The sequence below is a fragment of the Caretta caretta genome, chromosome 1 (genome assembly GCF_965140235.1).
Source record: "Caretta caretta isolate rCarCar2 chromosome 1, rCarCar1.hap1, whole genome shotgun sequence".
Taxonomy (NCBI): domain Eukaryota; kingdom Metazoa; phylum Chordata; order Testudines; family Cheloniidae; genus Caretta; species Caretta caretta.
Genome location: NC_134206.1, coordinates 247,596,373 through 247,614,518, shown reverse-complemented (window position 1 = coordinate 247,614,518; position 18,146 = coordinate 247,596,373). Strand labels below are relative to the sequence as shown.

The 18,146-nt window shown below is 43.1% G+C and overlaps 1 protein-coding gene across 1 annotated transcript; it reads right to left on the bottom strand.

Annotated features, from left to right (window-relative positions):
- Positions 1–2,991: 2,991 nt before the first annotated feature.
- STMP1 (short transmembrane mitochondrial protein 1) lies at positions 2,992–16,187 on the bottom strand. The gene is made up of 3 exons (XM_048830252.2): positions 16,079–16,187; positions 9,111–9,164; positions 2,992–4,304 (listed from the first exon to the last, which is right to left on the bottom strand). The coding sequence occupies exons 1-3, from the start codon at positions 16,175–16,177 to the stop codon at positions 4,224–4,226; spliced, it is 234 nt and encodes a 77-aa protein (XP_048686209.1). The 5' UTR covers positions 16,178–16,187; the 3' UTR covers positions 2,992–4,223.
- Between the last annotated feature and the right edge of the window lie 1,959 nt (positions 16,188–18,146).

The window sequence follows — 18,146 nt, the reverse complement described above, 5'->3', positions numbered from 1 at the left end:
CTCCCATTGCTGTGCCCCCATGAAGGATTCGGCCATAGAAAGTAGAGCTAGTAGTCGCACCCCAGTTCATCCTCGGCGCTTTTGCCAAGGAAGGGAGGTTGTAGATTCTGGTTGGTGATTCAGCTATTTACCTCCGTATCGTTCATATGCTCACTGCCATGGTTCCTGAGTGCAATGGAAAACCGGCTGCTAGATGATGTCTCAAAGATACTCTCCATTAGTCTAAGCTGTGCGTAACCTGCTATAACACCTCTGTGGCCAAAACAATTCTGAACCCTACTGTAGCACGCATTGCAGGCACTATGCATCATGCACTCTTTATGCCAGATAGAATTTCTGCCAGTCGGATGTAAATGGGGGTTATGCATCAGTATAATGTAGTGTAGCCTATGGCTAACTCTGTTTAATGCAATTTATTGTATAGGACTTGAAAAATTTTCAAGAATTATTGCCTTCTAAAATGTAATCAAGCTCTCCAATTTTCCATGTGAAAGAAAAGTAATTTTGGGCTAATCATGCAAGGTGTTGCAAACCTTGTGGAATACTTAAAAACTTAAACCCTTATTATTAATACTTTTGTATTGTTTATATAGCACCACAGATATGCCTGGTTCTCCCTATTTGAAAAGCTTCATAGGCTGATAGAAAATGTCCTGACATGAGTTGTGAATTATCAGATGAACATTTGAGATATAAATTGCACCTTTCACGCTAAAGCAGCTCCTAGGGTCAAAAATTATAGAGAAACCTTAAATACTCATTCCCTACTCATCTTTGTGTGATGTGCAGGAAGAACAAAATATACTCTTTGGGAAAAAACTAAATTCACAATAATGGTTCAAATAATTGTAGGTGGTAACTGAAGAAATCAGAGTGGTTTAAAGTACAGTATGTCAAAATTTTGGCTCTAAAGTTCTGCAGAAAGGAAGAAAAATAATTTCCCTCAGATTGTTTATTACCAAATCCATCACATTTGCAAAAGGGGCTTTTAAAAAAAGTAGGCAGCATGGGTCCAGTTCTGAACTCAATACTTAGGGGGAAAGTGCATGAGTACAGACTGCAAGGTTGACTTGAATAGATTTTGAATCACCCAGTGCAAGTCTCTCAAAGAATCTTGTGCGCTCAATAGTGGTTAAGCATAGCTGTGTTTTCCAAGGGAGTTCCTATCATCAGTGATGCTATTTCTCCTTCTCCAGACCCACTTCTACCATGATGCCTATGGGTAATCACCAACAAATAGTGTTACCATTTTAAATGGCTGGTAGGAATGTCTAATATCTACTTTGTTTATTTTTATAGGTGGGGATGGTTCCATCTATTACTAAGGTTGTACTATAAGATCCTGTTTTCAGTCATTTATAACCTTGCCAAAACTTTCATTCTTCAGTCTGAAATTTTCCATGCCAAGTGTTTGAGTCAGAGTCAACTTTTCAGGAAAATTTCAGCTAAAATGGCTTGGCCATTTCCAAGAATGAGATTAAAAGAAAATGAATTGTTTTGCCCTATTAAAAAAAACCAAAAAAACAAAAAACCACACACAACTATTTGGCTGAGAAACTGTAGAAAAGGGATTGGCAACCTTTGGCACATGGCCCCTCAGGGAAATCTGCTGGTGGGCTGGGATGGTTTGTTTACCTGCCGTGTCCGCAGGTTTGTCCAATCGCAGCTCCCACTGGCCGTGGTTCGCCGTGCCAGGCCAATGGGGGCTGCGGGAAGTAGCCTGGGCTGAGGGATGTGCTGGCCGCCGCTTCCCATGGCTGCCAGTGGCCTGGAACGGCTAACCGCAGCCAGTAGGAGCTGAGATCAGCCGAACCTGCGGGTGCTACAGGTAAACAAACTGTCCCGGCCCGCCAGCGGATTTCCCTGACAGGCCATGTGCCAAAGGTTGCCAATCCCTGCTGTAGAACCTCTGTTTTTTGGAGCCTGGATTTGAAATTTGTCAGGGAGGTACCTTTTGCCACTCCTGTGAAAATGTGCACAAATCTGGTTAAGTTATAAGCCTCTGTAAAGTTGCAGATGAGTAAGTTTGGCAGCTAAATGCTCATAAGTTTCTGACTGTTCTGAGCATGCTCCAGCCCCAGGATTCAAGGCTGAGCAGGAATTTCCCTGCAATTGTTCCTCCTGTTCTCTGTGCTCCCCCTGCTGGCACTGCGGTACAGGAGAAAGGCACCCTGATTTGAATGTGGGGGTTGGGGAGTGGGCGAGGCGGAGAAAAGGCAATTGCAGAAGTTGAAGGATGGTAGGGAAAAGCTGAGGGGGTACAGGAGCTGTTGAGGTGGAGAGCAGTGGGAGGGGGCTGGAGGGTATATAGGTGCTAAGGAACAAGGGCTTTGTAGTGAAGGTCGCTACTGGTCACAGAAACCCTCTATCATTTGTTGCAATAGTTGAAAGGTGTGTAGTGACAGACAGGGAATTGCAGGAAAAGAAAGGATGGTTTTAGGTGAATGCTGCCCTAGAAAACTGGATTCTATCCTTGCCTATGCCATGGGGTTCCTGTGTGATGCTGAGCAAGTTACTCAAATCAGACTTTTAACTAGAGGTCACTGATTGTATGTTCCACATATACTGGGTGCCCAACCTGAAATACCTGGGCCCAATTTGCAGAAGTATTGAGCACTCCAACTGCAACTAGAGTCAAATTGAGTTGTTTTGAACCTATACAGGGCTACAAAATGATAAATACTCTGAAAAATAAAGCCTTGTGTGTCTCAAGTTGGCTGCCCAAACTTAAGGGACACCTCTGACAATTTTAGCTTTAATCTCTCTCTCTGCCCTCAGTTTGCCATCTGTAAAATGGGGATAATTCCACCCCCCTCACCTTATACAGGTGTTGTGACGTTAATTAATTCTTGTTATAGTTGTTGCTGCAGGGTTACTGATCAGGGGTACCTGATGGGTCTGTTTGTTTATACATGTACTTCTAAAAAAAGATGTGAAATGCAAAGGATGGATGCTTTTTTAACGGAGAACAGTAAAAATCCAAACAACTGATAGGCTGTTGCACTTAACGCAAATTAAATTTATTTAACTAATAAATTTACATCTCTTTTTGCCAGATAGGATGTGTCTCATTTACAGTTCAGGCCAAAGAGTGTAGTACTTGTAACATCACGAATCAATGCCTCATACCAAGGGGTTTGCATTTCCATTTAATATGTTATGGTTGAGAGAGGTAAAGGGGAACACGCTAAGCTAAGTAGTGCCAGAGCATGCTCAGTGAGGTGGTAAGATGAACCTGTATACATACTAAAATTACTGTCCAATTACAAAAGAAAAGGTCTGTAGGCAATGCAGGGGGCTGAAGGACTGGTAGGGTGTGTTAAATACTACACTCAATGTGCTAATCCTCTCATCCAGGGGAAGAGAGCTGTTTGAGGCAGTAAGGAGAGGATGCAATAGGGCTGTATGCGTAACCATTTTTAGAAGATGACTCAAATTCACTTAGTCAACTGCTGATTCATCATCCCCAGCCTAAGGTATGTGTTCCAAAATGACCAAGGGGAGGGGAAAGAAGTGAAAATGAAATGGGGTGAGGCAATGGAACAGAGCAGAGAAAGAAAAACCAGTGAAGATAAAATGTAGGTTGAAGTTGGTAGCCTTTTACATCTTTTTGAGTTAATCATGTTTTCGCTCACTTTGTGCAAAGAGAAACACTGCCAAAAACAATATACAACACAACAGTGGAAACAGACAATTTTACATGTAAATTCACTGGACACTCAGAAAGCTCTCATTCCATCTCCAGCACAGGGACTGAAATTATCCATGATTCAGTCCCACACAGGAGGATTAAAGAAAGGACAGTGGAGTAATATAACTCAGAATAAAAGTAGTCTTCAGAAGTGACTTCCGGATACATTTGTTTTAATTTCTTTTGAGGCATTTTAAGAATTATTATAAAGCATCAGGTAGGGATAACTGTAGGATTTGCAGTGATCTCCAGCTGAGCCATATAAAAATTGATTATAAAATATTAGGTAACAGCAAGAAAATCCAAACTTTCTTTTCCAGTTACATCAGCTCAGAATCAGGTTCCCTGAAACTCCTGATGTTAGGTCTCACCACACATTCATGATTGCACTTCAGCTCAAGGACAGCCAGGTTCTGGGAGACTGGAAGTGGAGGAAATCCCCAAAAGCCACACTTCTACTTGGAATTTGTAGCTTGAAGGGGAATTACATCCTTGAAATTTGTTTGGAGATGATCCGGGCAACATCAGTGGCTTAGGATTTGTCACTGGGAGGTTTCTTCTTAGCTTCCACATCTCTTTTAATATCTTCAAGTTTCTTTGCAAGGTCAGGAATCTTTTTTTTTTTTTTTAAACAAAAAAAAGTTAGACATCATCAGCTGTTTAGTTGACTAATTAAGGAATGCGAGAAAAACGTTAGCGTTAAACTTTTTATAAAAAGACCTGGCTCCTTGGACCCACTCCACAGGACTACCCTGGACAGAAGCAGCCTGCTCACTTCCATGAGGTGGGGCAAGGAAGAAGTGGCTTGCAGACATGTTGAGCAACCCTTTCTAGTCAACTCAGTGGTGGTGCTGATGTTCCCCCGATGGAGTGTCATCCAGATCTTTTGGGATGGAAGGAGAGTTAGACCTAATTTGGGGTAATCTTTGTTGTTGCTGGGAATGGGAAAGGAGGATGGACATATAAAGAAGTACATAGGACATTTAAAGGACCAGCCTGTCTACCTTACCGGAAGAAAATGAACTGCCAAAGAGTAGGCCCCAGAAAACACCAACTCAATAATATTAACACATTCTTCTGAAAATACCAACGAAGTGTAATGAGAATTTCTATGGCCTGTGTAATGTAGGAAGTCAGAGTAAATAAACACATCAATTCTTTCTAGTCTTCGTTAAAACCTATAAGAAGAGCTGTGCAAAAGGAGGAAAATGTTTTTTGCAAGATGTCAAAAGTATTTATTCTGCTATATTTTTTGACCCCAAAAATGTCTCCTATGTCAATTTTTGCACTGAAATCTGCAACGTTTTGAAATTTCACACTTTAAAGAAAAAAATTAAGATTGTTCTAGTTGAGTTGCAAAACGCCAGCAGTCTCCCCTTAAAAACAGAAGCATTTTAGACTGAAAATGAACCAATCAAAATTTGACTGATAATGGCAAATGCCATGCTGTGAATTCTTTATTTTAGTGGCAATCATACAAAATTTGTTTTCTTTTCCCCTCAAAGCCACAGCTCCTCTGATTATGTGATTATGCTCTCATGGTTGTGGAGAACAGCTTGTAGATGAGACCCAACTGGGATATAAAACAACACACACCAAAGGCAAATAAAACATGAATAAAAACACGCATTTTGGGTTATGATTTTTAAGCCAAATTTCATGATTTTTTGGGGCTCAACTCATGACTTGAGTGGTCAGGTTAGCTATATGGGAAATGTCAGAAGTATTTTTGCAGGGGGGTGGGGTAGGGTAGGGGCAAATTGGACCAATTTTGTGAAACTGAAACTAAGCCCCCCAAACTACATATATTTATACATATACTTCAGTTTAAGCAAGTAAGTAGTCAATGATGTCAACAGGGCTACTCACATGCTTACAGATAAGCACATGCATAAGCATTTGTAGGATTGGGGACAACATGTGAAAGAGCAGAATGTTGAAGCTTTTGAATTTTGTTATGAAAGGTTACACATTGAATTACCTTTACGTTCCCTAGCAGCATCTGCAGGGGTGATAATACTTCTTAAAAACTCCTTGTTTAATTTACTCTTGGGCCTATTCCTAAAAGAGCTCCCTATCTAAAGAAATTTTACACAAATGCCAAACACACTCTTGCAGAGAAAAAAACACCCTAACTTTTAATTTAATCACCCTGTTTGTATAATTGGGGCTTTTATGATCAACCATGTGGAAAATCATCTTAGATACTGTAACACTCAAATACATGGTTGATGCTAGCAAATCAGTTTTACATCACCAGGGGAGAACTTCCTCTGAATTAAAAGCAGAAGTAGCCCTCTTGTGGTGATACTTCAGTTGTACTGCAGGAAAATGATTATACTTCATGCTTTCATTAATTACATATGCAACATACACTCAGGTGAGTTTAGGTCTGAACTACAGTATAGGTTTTGTAAAAACAAGCTTTAACAAAACCTAGCTTAATGAAATTTCCCTGATTTAAAAACAAACAACAGAAACAATTTATTCTTAAAGGAATACCATTCCCTTACAGCGTTTGCAACACTGAGATAGCAGGATTCTGCTAATGTATGAGGAAAATTAAACTGTCTGGATTATTTTCATTGTCCAAAATGAGTGAAAAGCAAAAGTATACAGGTCACAAATGATGAAAGGAATTTAGGATGAGGTTCAAAAAGGGATTTAGGTGTTGCAATGCTGAGCAAAGACACCCAGACAGTCATAGAAACACACTATAATCCAACAAGCTGAGTTAGGCACCCAGGTTCCCTATACAATGAATGGGAAAAGACAGATGCCTTAGGGCTAGTCTATGCTCCAAAGTTAAGTTGACTAGCCACAATTGCTCAGGGGTGGGAAAAATTAATATGCCAGAGAGACATAGTTAAGCTGACCTAAGCCCTAGTTCATGGAAGAATTCTTCTGTCAACCTAGCTACCTAGCTAGCTCTTGGAAAAGATCCATTTACCTCAGCAATGGAAGAACTCCTTCCATTGCTGTCCTAAGTATCTACACTCAGTGGCACTGCAGCTGTACTGCTGTAACTAGGGGTGAAAGTTACTTAAAGGACTTACTGGTACACTGGAGTCCTGAGCAGTGGGGCGGGGCCTCAACCAGAGGAGGCGGGGCCTTTACATCTCAATTTAAAGGGCCTGGGGGATTTAAAGGGCCAGGGCTCTGGCAGCTCTGGTGGTGATTTAAAGCTGCCGCTGCTACCCTGGGGCTCTGGCAGCGATTTAAAGGGCCCGGGGCTCCACTGCAGTAGTGGTGGACGGAGCCCTGGGCCCTTTAAATCACCAGCCCGGGCAAGCTGACCCCCACCGGTACAGTCAGCTGTGTACTAGCTCTTGCCTGTACTCCGGACCAGACCGTACCAGCTTACTTTCACCTCTGGCTGTAACATTTCTAACGTAGACATACCTTTAGACTGTGATCCACAAAAAACAGCACACTAGGCAGGGAGCCACCTAAGCCAGCCAATGGGAGATGCTGACAAGGGGCGGCGGGGGGGGGGGGGCATGCTAACCCCAGCCCTTCTCAGAGATAATCACCTAAGACCAGGCTGCAGGGAGACAATCTCTACTTAGCAATCAAAGAGTGGAAACCCACTGCCTGGACTCAGCTGGTTTAGATGCCCAACTTGTTTCTTGAGGGATTGAGTTGTGTGGAGTAAGGCAGGCACCTAAAATGGCCAGAGGAAGAGGGGGTGGTTGTGGTGGATAAATACATAAGCAGTCTATTATTATTATTGTTAATTAGTCAGGGTGGAACAGCTTCAACAGGAGAGATGGAGGTAGCCCCACATCAGAATATCCCATAAACCAGTGATTAGGACACTCTCCTGAGAGGTGGGAGACCTCTGTTAAAATCCTTTCCCCCCTTTGGCAGAAAGGGGGAAAACAAACCTGGCTCTCCCACATCCTAAGCGAGAGCTCTCATCACCGTAGCGACACCACCACCACCACCTCCTCCTCCAATTGGATTTTGAATGGAACCCGATCTGGTAGGCGGCCTCTGAGCACCGCTTCCAGATCTGGCCCCTCAGGTGAGTTAGATAGCTGAACACCCATGGTCCTCTGGTTTGTGAATCACCCTGGGGCCTAGGCAAGACACAGGTGCCTGTACGCCTAGAAGGCTCGCCAGCAAACTTGTTCAGAGGCAGAAATGTAAACTCCTAATGTTTTGCAGTAAAACGTTCCTTAGGCACAGTGACATCTGAAGAAGTGGGGTTTTTTTACCCATGAAAGCTTATGCCCAAATAAATCTGTTAGTCTTTAAGGTGCCACCGGACTCCTCATTATTTTTGTGGATACAGACTCATATGGCTACCTCTCTGATTTTTAGGCACAGTGAGAGTGTAGGTGTCTACAGAGTTCAGAGAGAGTTTTGTGCATCGTAATGGAGCCAATACTGGGACTTAGGTGCCTAAGTCTGGGGTTTAGGAATGTAAATATCTTTGTGGATCTCACCCTTAGATTCTTTTAATTTTAAGGTAGCATTAGTAGCACAGGTAAGGAATGTTTTAAATATATGATTTCTAATTGGACAGTAGGTTTTTAATTTTAGATCTACTAAATCCTCAAACCTGCACATATGTGAGTAGTTCCACTGATGCTACCGAAGTCTGGAGGCTCAGCCCCAAGGCTTCTGCTCCAAATTCTTGGAAAACAAGATCTCCCCTTAATTCATGTTCAGAAAACCGCAATCCAAGGAGAAAAGGAAGAGTTCAGGTCTACATAAAATTCCAAGCAGAACTCAACAGGTTGAGCCCTCCCAAACACTCCTGACAATTCCATTTTCATCATTCATAGGAGGGAGATATAAGTCACTATCAAACTTTCATACATAAAGAAATAGAACTGTGTGGCAGCTAGCGTAGCCTACGAGACAGGGCACTAAAGTAGGAGTTAGGAGAGCTGGTTCTAATCCTTGCTCTGCCACTGACCAGCTGTGATCTTGGGCAAGTCTTTTCACTTTTCTGGGCCACCATTTTCCCCTGCTTTGTCTGTTTAGACTATAAGCTACTCTTCAGGACAGAGACTGTATCTTAATATGTGTTTATGCAACATTTGCATAATGGGGCCCTGATCTCAGCTGTGACCTCTAAGCATAACTGTAATACAAATAAATCAAGGCCAGTTCTAGGCGTGGGCAAGCTGGTTGCCCACTTCCACGGGGCGCCATATCATTGTGCCATCGGATTTGTTTTGGGATTGTTTTTTTTCCCCCCTTTATTTTGATTGGCTGGTCATTTTTGCTCTGCTTATTGGCCAGCTTCCCCGCCCCTGTTTGGACAGCTTTTTGTGTTGGTTTGTTTGAGCTCAGCTTCTTGGAGAAGGGGCCCTCAAAGTATTCTCTGCCCCGGCCAGTAAAACAGGTAGGGCCGCTCCTGCCAAATACAACTACTACTACTACAGCAATAAATAATAATACTCACATCGTAATTCTGAGCCAGATACATCCCAACCACATTGCCAAGAGCAAAACCAAGCTTAAGAGGAAAAAAAAAGAAAAAAAGACAAAATAAATGACAAGGAGTTTAACATTTTCCCCTCACTAGCACAGAATGTAGGACCACTCGGCAATAGAGGAGGATGAAAAAAAAAAGGTGATGGCGGGGAAACCATGAAAATTTTTGAAATGGTTTCCATTTCACAGGCTTCAAAAATGGAGATTTTTCCCAAATCATTTTCTGAAATCTTGTTTTCATTAAGAAAATGCAGGTGGTTTTGGTGGTCGAAAAAATCTAACTATTTCAAAAAGAGATTCTGGTAAAAACACTGGTTAAAAAAAAAAAGGAAAAATTTGCCAACCCCCCCTCTTATCCCCCCCGAAAATGTAAAATAATATTTCAGTAAAGTTTTTTCATGCAAAAAATTTCAACCAGCTCTACTCATAAGTTTTATACTACTCTCCCCTAAGCTCTCTCTCTTCCTTCAACAATGTACCCATTTATACCCCGGCTTCTATAAAAACACCACCATCAGAATGAGACTTTTATCACTGTTCTCTTACAATTCCAAGAAACCTTTGGTGCAGAGCTTGGTCTTTTGTTCTGTAAAGTTCCTTGCACACCCATTACCAGATAAATCATAGTAAGTCCATTAAAACCTGGGGAATATAATGGCACAGGAAAAATCTTTTTGTTCAATACTTGTACATTTCTTAGCATAAGGAGAGTACTGGTCTATGACAGGAGCTCTCACAAGAGCTACCACAATACAAATATAAGAATAATAGGTGCTGGGGTGGAAGGAGATAGGGGAAAAACATAGGACACACGCAAATGAAGTGGGCTACAAAACATATGGGCTAAGGAGATTGTAAGGAAACAGTGCATCAATAGATTTCTGGGCTGGCCTAGTTATGCTACTTTGCACAGAATGTAAATTTAGGTCCCAGGCTTGGGATAGCGGTTGCTGGGTGCTAAAGAAACAGATCACTTCAGTCCATGAGGTTTAAAGAAAGAGTAAGAGGGAAATGGAGTGCATAGCTCCTTTCACTTGCAGGCTGAGGAGAAACTCAGGTCTCAATCACACCTGAGGGGGGCAAAAAAAATACCCATTGTTTCCTCAGAAATATACATCCAGATTTTCCAAAGTGCTTCGCATCTAGCAATTCCAGGTAAAACTCTGGCCCTTATTATCATTAAATTTCAGATTAAGCTGGCTTGATGTACAAATGCTAATAAGATTTTTCTGACTATCAATACTGCAAGTTTGGCCTCATCTCTGAAAATCTGTGTGGTGCTTTTTTAAAAAAAAACAACAAAAAACACCACACAACAACAACAACAAACGATTTTGAAATCAAAACCTAGCTAGAAATTGTATTCACTGCACAAAGTGAAACAGAATATAACTCACTCTTCCAGCAGCATAAACACAGCACCAGTCACTGGTAAAAAAAACCCCAAAAATGTGTTCTTGTCAGAAAGCTATGGCCATTAATAGAACTGGTTGCACATTTTCACATGCTGATGCCATCATTAACTAATGTCTGAACTGTAAGGGAAATGGAACATTTATTTAAATTATTTGTTTACTCCATTTTTAGAGCTTAGAACTTCTTGGCTTTTTTAAAAAAATGTAGCGTCCTTTTTGTGTGTTTGGTATAAAGGCTATATTTTATTATCGCAAATTTAACTGTAAATTAAGTAAGTTTTTTGCATGGGATATTGTTAATGCATGCTGCACTGAGATAAGCAGGATTTAAGATTCCTTTTAATGCTGAAAGTCAGTCCAGCAGAGGGGCCTTTCCTATATCTTGGCAGTGTCCATGAATTCACCCAAAAGACAAGCAGACTCTCAGCTGAGAATTTCTCAAGACTCTTTGCAAAGATTGGCTTATATTGCTAGTCCCTGGGGGAACCTTTCAGTCTAGCCCTTATAAAATAGTTTTACTAAGAAAGTTCTCTTGACTTTTTTTCTCCTAGAAAGGACAAAAACCCTTCATTCTCCTGCTCTTAGCCTAAAATACATCCAACTCCAAAGCGGGGTCCAATACTTTACCATGCAATGAGTCTTATTTTGTTTGCTAGTATCTTAACACGCATGTCAAACACAAGAACATAAACAACTCGTATCCCATTAGCTGAAGTCAGAGCTCCACACACTCCATGCAAGACCAGTCTAGACTTTGATGTGCTATTTCATCAGTTATACAAGGTTTAAGAGATGCCACTTCATGAAGAGGGGGAGTCTCACAGTTTCATCTTGATCACTTTTGACAACTAAAAATGCTGTCAATTAAAGAGTACATGCCAATTAAGGACAGTAAGGACTAATGAGGGGCTTCCAATAGCCACCCAACATGCTAAAATACATGTTAAATGTAAAACAAGCAATTACTTAACTCTGAAAGGCAAAAATATAAAGTTTGTAAGATTATCCCTTTATCTCCCTGCTACAGCTCCAGCTAGGGTGAAGGAGAGACAAGACACCCTTTCCACGCACAGGAAAGGAGAGGAGGGAACCCAGAATTAATATGCCCTTCCTCTTTTCCCTTCACCAGCTTTCAGGCACTAATCAGAAAGTCTTAATTAAAACTGATTTTTATCAGACATTTGCAACACAAGGACTTCAAACATCAGTTGAGTTCAGAAACAGGATTCCAAAATCTGCTGAGCGTCTAGTCCTATTACCCACTGCTTTCACTGGAACAAACAGAGTTACAAATGGGTCCATTCTGAAGAAATGCATATGCATTTACAATTTTTTTTTTAAATCTCATGTTGGACTAGGGGTAGGATATGTGGGCTTATTTTTTAATAAACACCCAAGAGCTAAAGTGATTCAGAAGAGGCTCTCTGCTGGCACCATCAACAGAGACCAGAATTTGAAATAACTTAAAAATATATTTTAAAGAGAGCTCAAAGCCCTGATTTTCTGATAAATATGCAATGTATTATTGGGACTTACTGGTACCAAGTCCGAACATGGCTAAAAATCCACAGTATCTCCAAATTAGGTCAGCAGCACCTATAATGACTATAACAGCCATATTAGCCTGTATTCGCAAAAAGAAAAGGAGTACTTGTGGCACCTTAGAGACTAACCAATTTATTTGAGCATAAGCAAAGCCACAAGGTGGTTGCCACAACCACAAGTAGCACCTATAATGGGAAATGAGAAACTGCTGCTGTGCTTTGTTATTGGCATGCACCCTGCTGTTTACTTTTAATAAGTGCCAGGTATTAAAGGCATTAGCATCAATTAAGGATTAAATTAGAATTGTAAATAAATCATATAGTTGGGCATCTGGCTTTAGCATCTGCCAGAGTTTGCAGACACATGTAGAAAAAGAAAAAGACCAAAAGTTTAAAGAACGTTTAGCTAGTCAATGAGGCAAACAGCTGCATTCATTAACAAATGCTTTAGGACTGGGAATGAGGGGAAAAAAGTATCATTTGACTGTGGGCAAAGAGTTTAACTCTGACCTCAGCTATAGCTTATCATATTTGCAGAAAGTCAGAGCAGGGCTGGGCTCAGGGACAAAATAAGCCAGAAGCTTTAAATGAACTGCAGCCACTGCAACAGAACAGGCAAGCATTGTCAAATCAAAGTGGCAGACTTCACAAGGTGAAAATTTGAATGGAGGGGGCGGGGGGAACCAAAAGGCAGAACACAAGGACAATACCCATACCAGACTGGAGGAGCAATATGATTAAGACATGCTTAAAACAGTTTTGAGTTTCTGAATTGTTTTGGAACAAAAATTGTGTGATAAAATACCAATTAACATGTATCACTCTGATACAAAGGTTGGATTTGTTTTACTGTAGCGGTGAGCCAATGAATGCCCTGAAGGCGTCAGCCCCATGTACAACTCTTTTTAAGATGCACTGGCACTATACAAAAGCAGCAGCAGCAGCAGTCCAAAAAGAACGTTGTTCCATTTGCATGGGCGGTGTCTTATAAAAGTACTGGTGACCTGTGTTTCATTAATAGCATAAAAGTGAGCACATGTATATGAAGAGATATTAGAACTGAGTCTTCCTATAGGGAGCAAGAGTACCTGTTTTTCAAAAGCACAATGAATTAAAGCAGTGGTTTTCAATGGGGGATCACAGAATATGTTTAAGATTTCCAAAGGGGTCCGCACCTCCATGTGAAAGTTGTTAAGGGTCCACAAATGAAGAAAGGTTGAAAGCCACTGAATTAAAGTACACATCAACCATGCATACATTTTCTTAGAGAAAGCATTAAAGCAGTGGGCTTTTTCACCTGTACAGTCACCAGATTGGCATCCAATGGAATACATCTGGAGTGATTTGAAGAAAAAAAAAAGTGGCTAAGAATAAAGGAAGCTGTATATTGTAGACATATAGAGGGTGAACCAAAAGAGAATGTAACCAAAATTAGTAATGCCACAGTATATTCAATGTATTATGAGGGTGTAGACAACTTTTTTTATTTGAGGGGGCAAGAGGTAAATAATAGCTGTTGAATATCACACTGTGTAGTTTTGTACCATACCTAAATTTGTCCACTTCTAATAAAGTGAGATAAATGAGCTTCTGTTCCAAACTCACTGTTTCCTGCTTTTTTTGGGGGGCGGGGGGTGGAGAGAAGGAATATGGGGGTGGCTAATCCCCCCAGTTATCTACACACATGGTATGCTACATATTCAGAGTACATTTTCAGGGTCTTATCAGGCGTGGCCTAATACTACTTTAAAAATTAATATATTCCTGGCCTACTGAGACAGTGGGGATGGGCAGGTATGGACCCACCCATTGATAAAGGCCTCCCACCCATAAGGGAAGGAGCTATCGATTCATACCCCTGAGTGACAGTTATACCAACCTAATTTTCTAGTATAGATCTTAGTTTGATAGATTTTCAATGAGACTTAGGCTATGTCTACACTTAAAATGCTATAGCAGCACAGTTACATCAACGCTGCTGCGGGAGTGCAGCACTTCAGTGTGGATACTTACTAGAGCAATTGGAGGGGTTCTTCCATCGCTGTAGGTAATCCACCTCCCCGAGAGGTGGTAGCTAGGTCAACAGAAGAATCCTTTTGTAGCGCTATCTGTACCAGGGTTAAGTTGGCTTACCTACATATCTCAGGGGTGTAGATTTTTCACACCTCTGAGAGATGTAGCTATGGCAATGTGACTTTTCAATGTAGACCAGCCCTTAAATTCCAAAGTAGATTAACCTAGTTGCATCACACAGGTCTGTGAAAAATTTCACACCCTGTGTAACGTAGGTAGATTGACCTAACCCCCCCACTGTATATGCAGATACGTCGATAGAAAAATGCTTCCATTGACTTAGCTACCGCCTCTGGGAGAGGTGGATTAACACTATATCAAGGGAAAAATACCAAGCATCCACATTATGGCACTACAGCACTGTAGCTGTGCCTCTGTCCTGCAGCTGGACATGCAGCAAGTCACTTTTGCAAGTGGGACTTTTAGGCTAAGTCACGTGTGTGTGTTTGAAAGTGCTATCCATATAATTAAATGCTAGATTGTGATATACTATTCAGTGTGAATAAAGGTCTTAGATCTGCTGATTTCAAAGGGACTATTTGAGGTGAAAGGACATCACAATCTGGCCCTAAAATAATTCCTCTTTTTCCATCTCTGCATAACTTTTAATGAGGAAAACCCCGCTTGGTACAGTGAATAATATTTAACAGATGTCAAGGAATAGAGCTGTGGACCCTGGAAGTACTGGTGTATCCAGCTCAAAAGCAGTCCACCTGACAAGCTGCTGAGAGTCAGATGGATGAACTGGCAAGAAACTAGACAGGATCAACTGAGCTTAATGCAGAGTTAAGTATCCTGGGATGTGCTACCAGACTGCTTAAGACAGAGGTTCTCAGACTTTTGTACTGGTGATCCTTTCACGCAGCAAGCCTCTGAGTGCAACCCCTTATACATTAAAAACACTTTTTTATATATTTAACACCATTATAAATGCTGGAGGCAAACCAGGGTTTGGGATGGAGGCTGACATCTTGCGACCCCCCCATCTAATAACCTCATGACCCCTTGAAGGGTCCCGACCCCCAGTTTGAGAACCCCTGGCTTAACACTACAGACAAATGAGTGCAGCACTGGTGTGGACACAGCAATTTAAGGGTTATTTGCAATTTGGCTACGCTCACTCAGGAGGCATAACTTGAGTGCAGATAACCTGAATTAACTATCCAGTGAGGACATACCCAAAATCCTAACGATAAGGCTGAAGTTCTAGAGCAATTCAATCTCCATGGCTTGGAAGCTGGCATGTCATGAAGGGTATATCTAGACTACGGTAAAGGTGTAAAAAACAAAACAAAAACAAACCGCACTTCAGCCAACGTGTTTTAATGAACGTTAGAAAATACAAGCACCACCCTAGAGCATGTCAGGGCTAGCTGTATTTTAACACATTAGCTGGCCCCGGTGTAGCCTAGGCTTCATCTCGCCCAGCTAGCACGTTAACAAAATACAGCCTGCACTCAAGTTTTTTTTAAAACGTGTTAGTTCACCCTTAAGCGCCTTTTATCCTAGTCCAGGCGATTTTTGAATGGGCAGCAGCTGCAAAACAAGGTCCCAGGTTCATCAGCGCCCCAAGTCTGGGATCCCTTCAGAAAACCACAGTATCAAGCCAGGAGCGAGCTTCCCAGTCGCTCTCACACGCGCGCGGAGGCGCTGAAAGTATGTAGCTAGCTCCAGGGCCCAATGTATCCATCGCTGGATGGACAGAGCTGGGAAGGGGCATGAGCGGATGTAGCGGCTGCTTCTCTCTCCAGGGTCAGAGGCGCCTTTCTCCTGCTGGGGGCGGCGGGGGGATCTTCCAGGCCGCCCCCCAGCAGCAATCCCCTCCTCCCTCCCAACGCAGTGCCCGCGGGGGGAGCAGATACCAGGACAGAGGCTCTACGTGGAGCGGCTTTGCAGACACTTACCAGAAACTGTAACATGGTGTAACCGGGCTGCCTCTCTCCTCCGAGGGGCGGGCGGGGAAGTAACTCGCCCCCAGCGACAGCTTCTCTTCCGGGTCCCATCCTCCCTGCTGCAGTCTCACTAGCTTAGGGGTTTGATGGATGTCTGAGCAGTCCTATCCTTTCTGGTCTTGCACGCCCGGCCCTCTTTTCCCTCCCTCTAGCCCCGCCTCTGGCGAGGTGACCCTGGGCTCAGCAAGGGACTGCCCTATGGTGGGGTAGTGAGGATGGCGCTCAGAAAATACACAGTGCACAAACCCCTTGTGCAAGAACTGGTCTCTCTCCCCCGAGCAAACGCGCCCACCTCCCAAGCACACAGTCTGATACTCCCTCTGGCGAGACCCACAGTGTCGTAAACATCCCCAAACCTGCACTAAGGCTGAAACTTCGGAGTTCTGCAAAATCTGTAAGAGAGATTCTGCTGTGAAGCTGTGTGTGTGTGTGTCTGCATGTGTGTATAAAACATAACACCACACACCCATCAATTTATATTGTCAGGAAGTATGTCTACACTACGGAATAAGGTCGAATTTATAGAAGTCGTGTTTTTAGAAATCGGTTTTATATATTCGAGTGTGTGTGTCCCCACAGAAAATGCTCTAAGTGCATTAAGTACATTAACTCGGCAGAGTGCTTCCACAGTACCGAGGCTAGAGTCGGCTTCTGGAGCGTTGCACTGTGGGTAGCTATCCCCACAGTTCCCGCAGTCTCCGCTGCCCATTGGAATTCTGGGTTGAGATCCCAATGCCTGATGGGGCTAAAACATTGTCGCGGGTGGTTCTGGGTACATATCGTCAGGCCCCCCTTCCCTCCCTCCGTCCGTGAAAGCAAGGGCAGACAATCATTTCGCGCCTTTTTTCCTGAGTTACCGGTGCAGACGCCATACCACGGCAAGCATGGAGCCCGCTCAGGTAACCGTCACCCTATGTCTCCTGGGTGCTGGCAGACGCAGTACGGCATTGCTACACAGTAGCAGCAACCCCTTGCCTTGTGGCAGCAGATGGCACAATACGACTGGTAGCCGTCATTGTCATGTCCGAGGTGCTCCTGGCCACGTCGGCTGGGAGCGCCTGGGCAGACATGGGTGCAGGGACTAAATTTGGAGTGACTTGACCAGGTCATTCTCTTTAGTCCTGCAGTCAGTCCTATTGAACCGTCTTATGGTGAGCAGGCAGGCGATACGGATTGCTAGCAGTCGTACTGTACCATCTTCTGCCGGGCAGGCAAGAGATGAGGATGGCTAGCAGTCGTATTGTACCATCTTCTGCCGGGCAGGCAAGAGATGAGGATGGCATGCAGTCCTTCTGCACCGTCTGCTGCTAGCCAAAGATGTAAAAGATAGATGGAGTGGATCAAAACAAGAAATAGACCAGATTTGTTTTGTACTCATTTGCCTCCTCCCCTGTCTAGGGGACTCATTCCTCTAGGTCACACTGCAGTCACTCACAGAGAAGGTGCAGCGAGGTAAATCTAGCCATGTATCAATCAGAGGCCAGGCTAACCTCCTTGTTCCAATAAGAACAATAACTTAGGTGCACCATTTCTTATTGGAACCCTCCATGAAGTCCTGCCTGAAATACTCCTTGATATAAAGACACCCCCTTTGTTGATTTTAGCTCCCTGAAGCCAACCCTGTAAGCCGTGTCATCAGTCGCCCCTCCCTCCGTCAGAGCAACGGCACACAATCATTCCGCGCCTTTTTTCTGTGCGGACGCCATACCAAGGCAAGCATGGAGGCCGCTCAGCTCACTTTGGCAATTAGGAGCACATTAAATACCACACGCATTATCCAGCAGTATATGCAGCACCAGAACCTGGCAGAGCGATGGCAGGCGAGGAGGCGACGTCAGCCCGGTCACGTGAGTGATCAGGACATGGACACAGATTTCTCTGAAAGCATGGGCCCTGCCAATGCATGCATCATGGTGCTAATGGGGCAGGTTCATGCTGTGGAACGCCGATTCTGGGCTCGGGAAACGAGCACAGACTGGTGGGACCGCATAGTGTTGCAGGTCTGGGACGATTCCCAGTG

Coding starts and splice junctions, on each gene's coding strand:
- STMP1 (XM_048830252.2), bottom strand. CDS start 16,177: ATGGGACCCGGAAGAGAAGCTGTCGCTGGGGGCGAGTTACTTCCCCGC. Junction 9,165..16,078: donor ACACCATGTTACAGTTTCTG/GTAAGTGTCTGC, acceptor TTTCCTCTTAAG/CTTGGTTTTGCTCTTGGCAA. Junction 4,305..9,110: donor ATCTGGCTCAGAATTACGAT/GTGAGTATTATT, acceptor AAAAAAAAAAAG/ATTCCTGACCTTGCAAAGAA.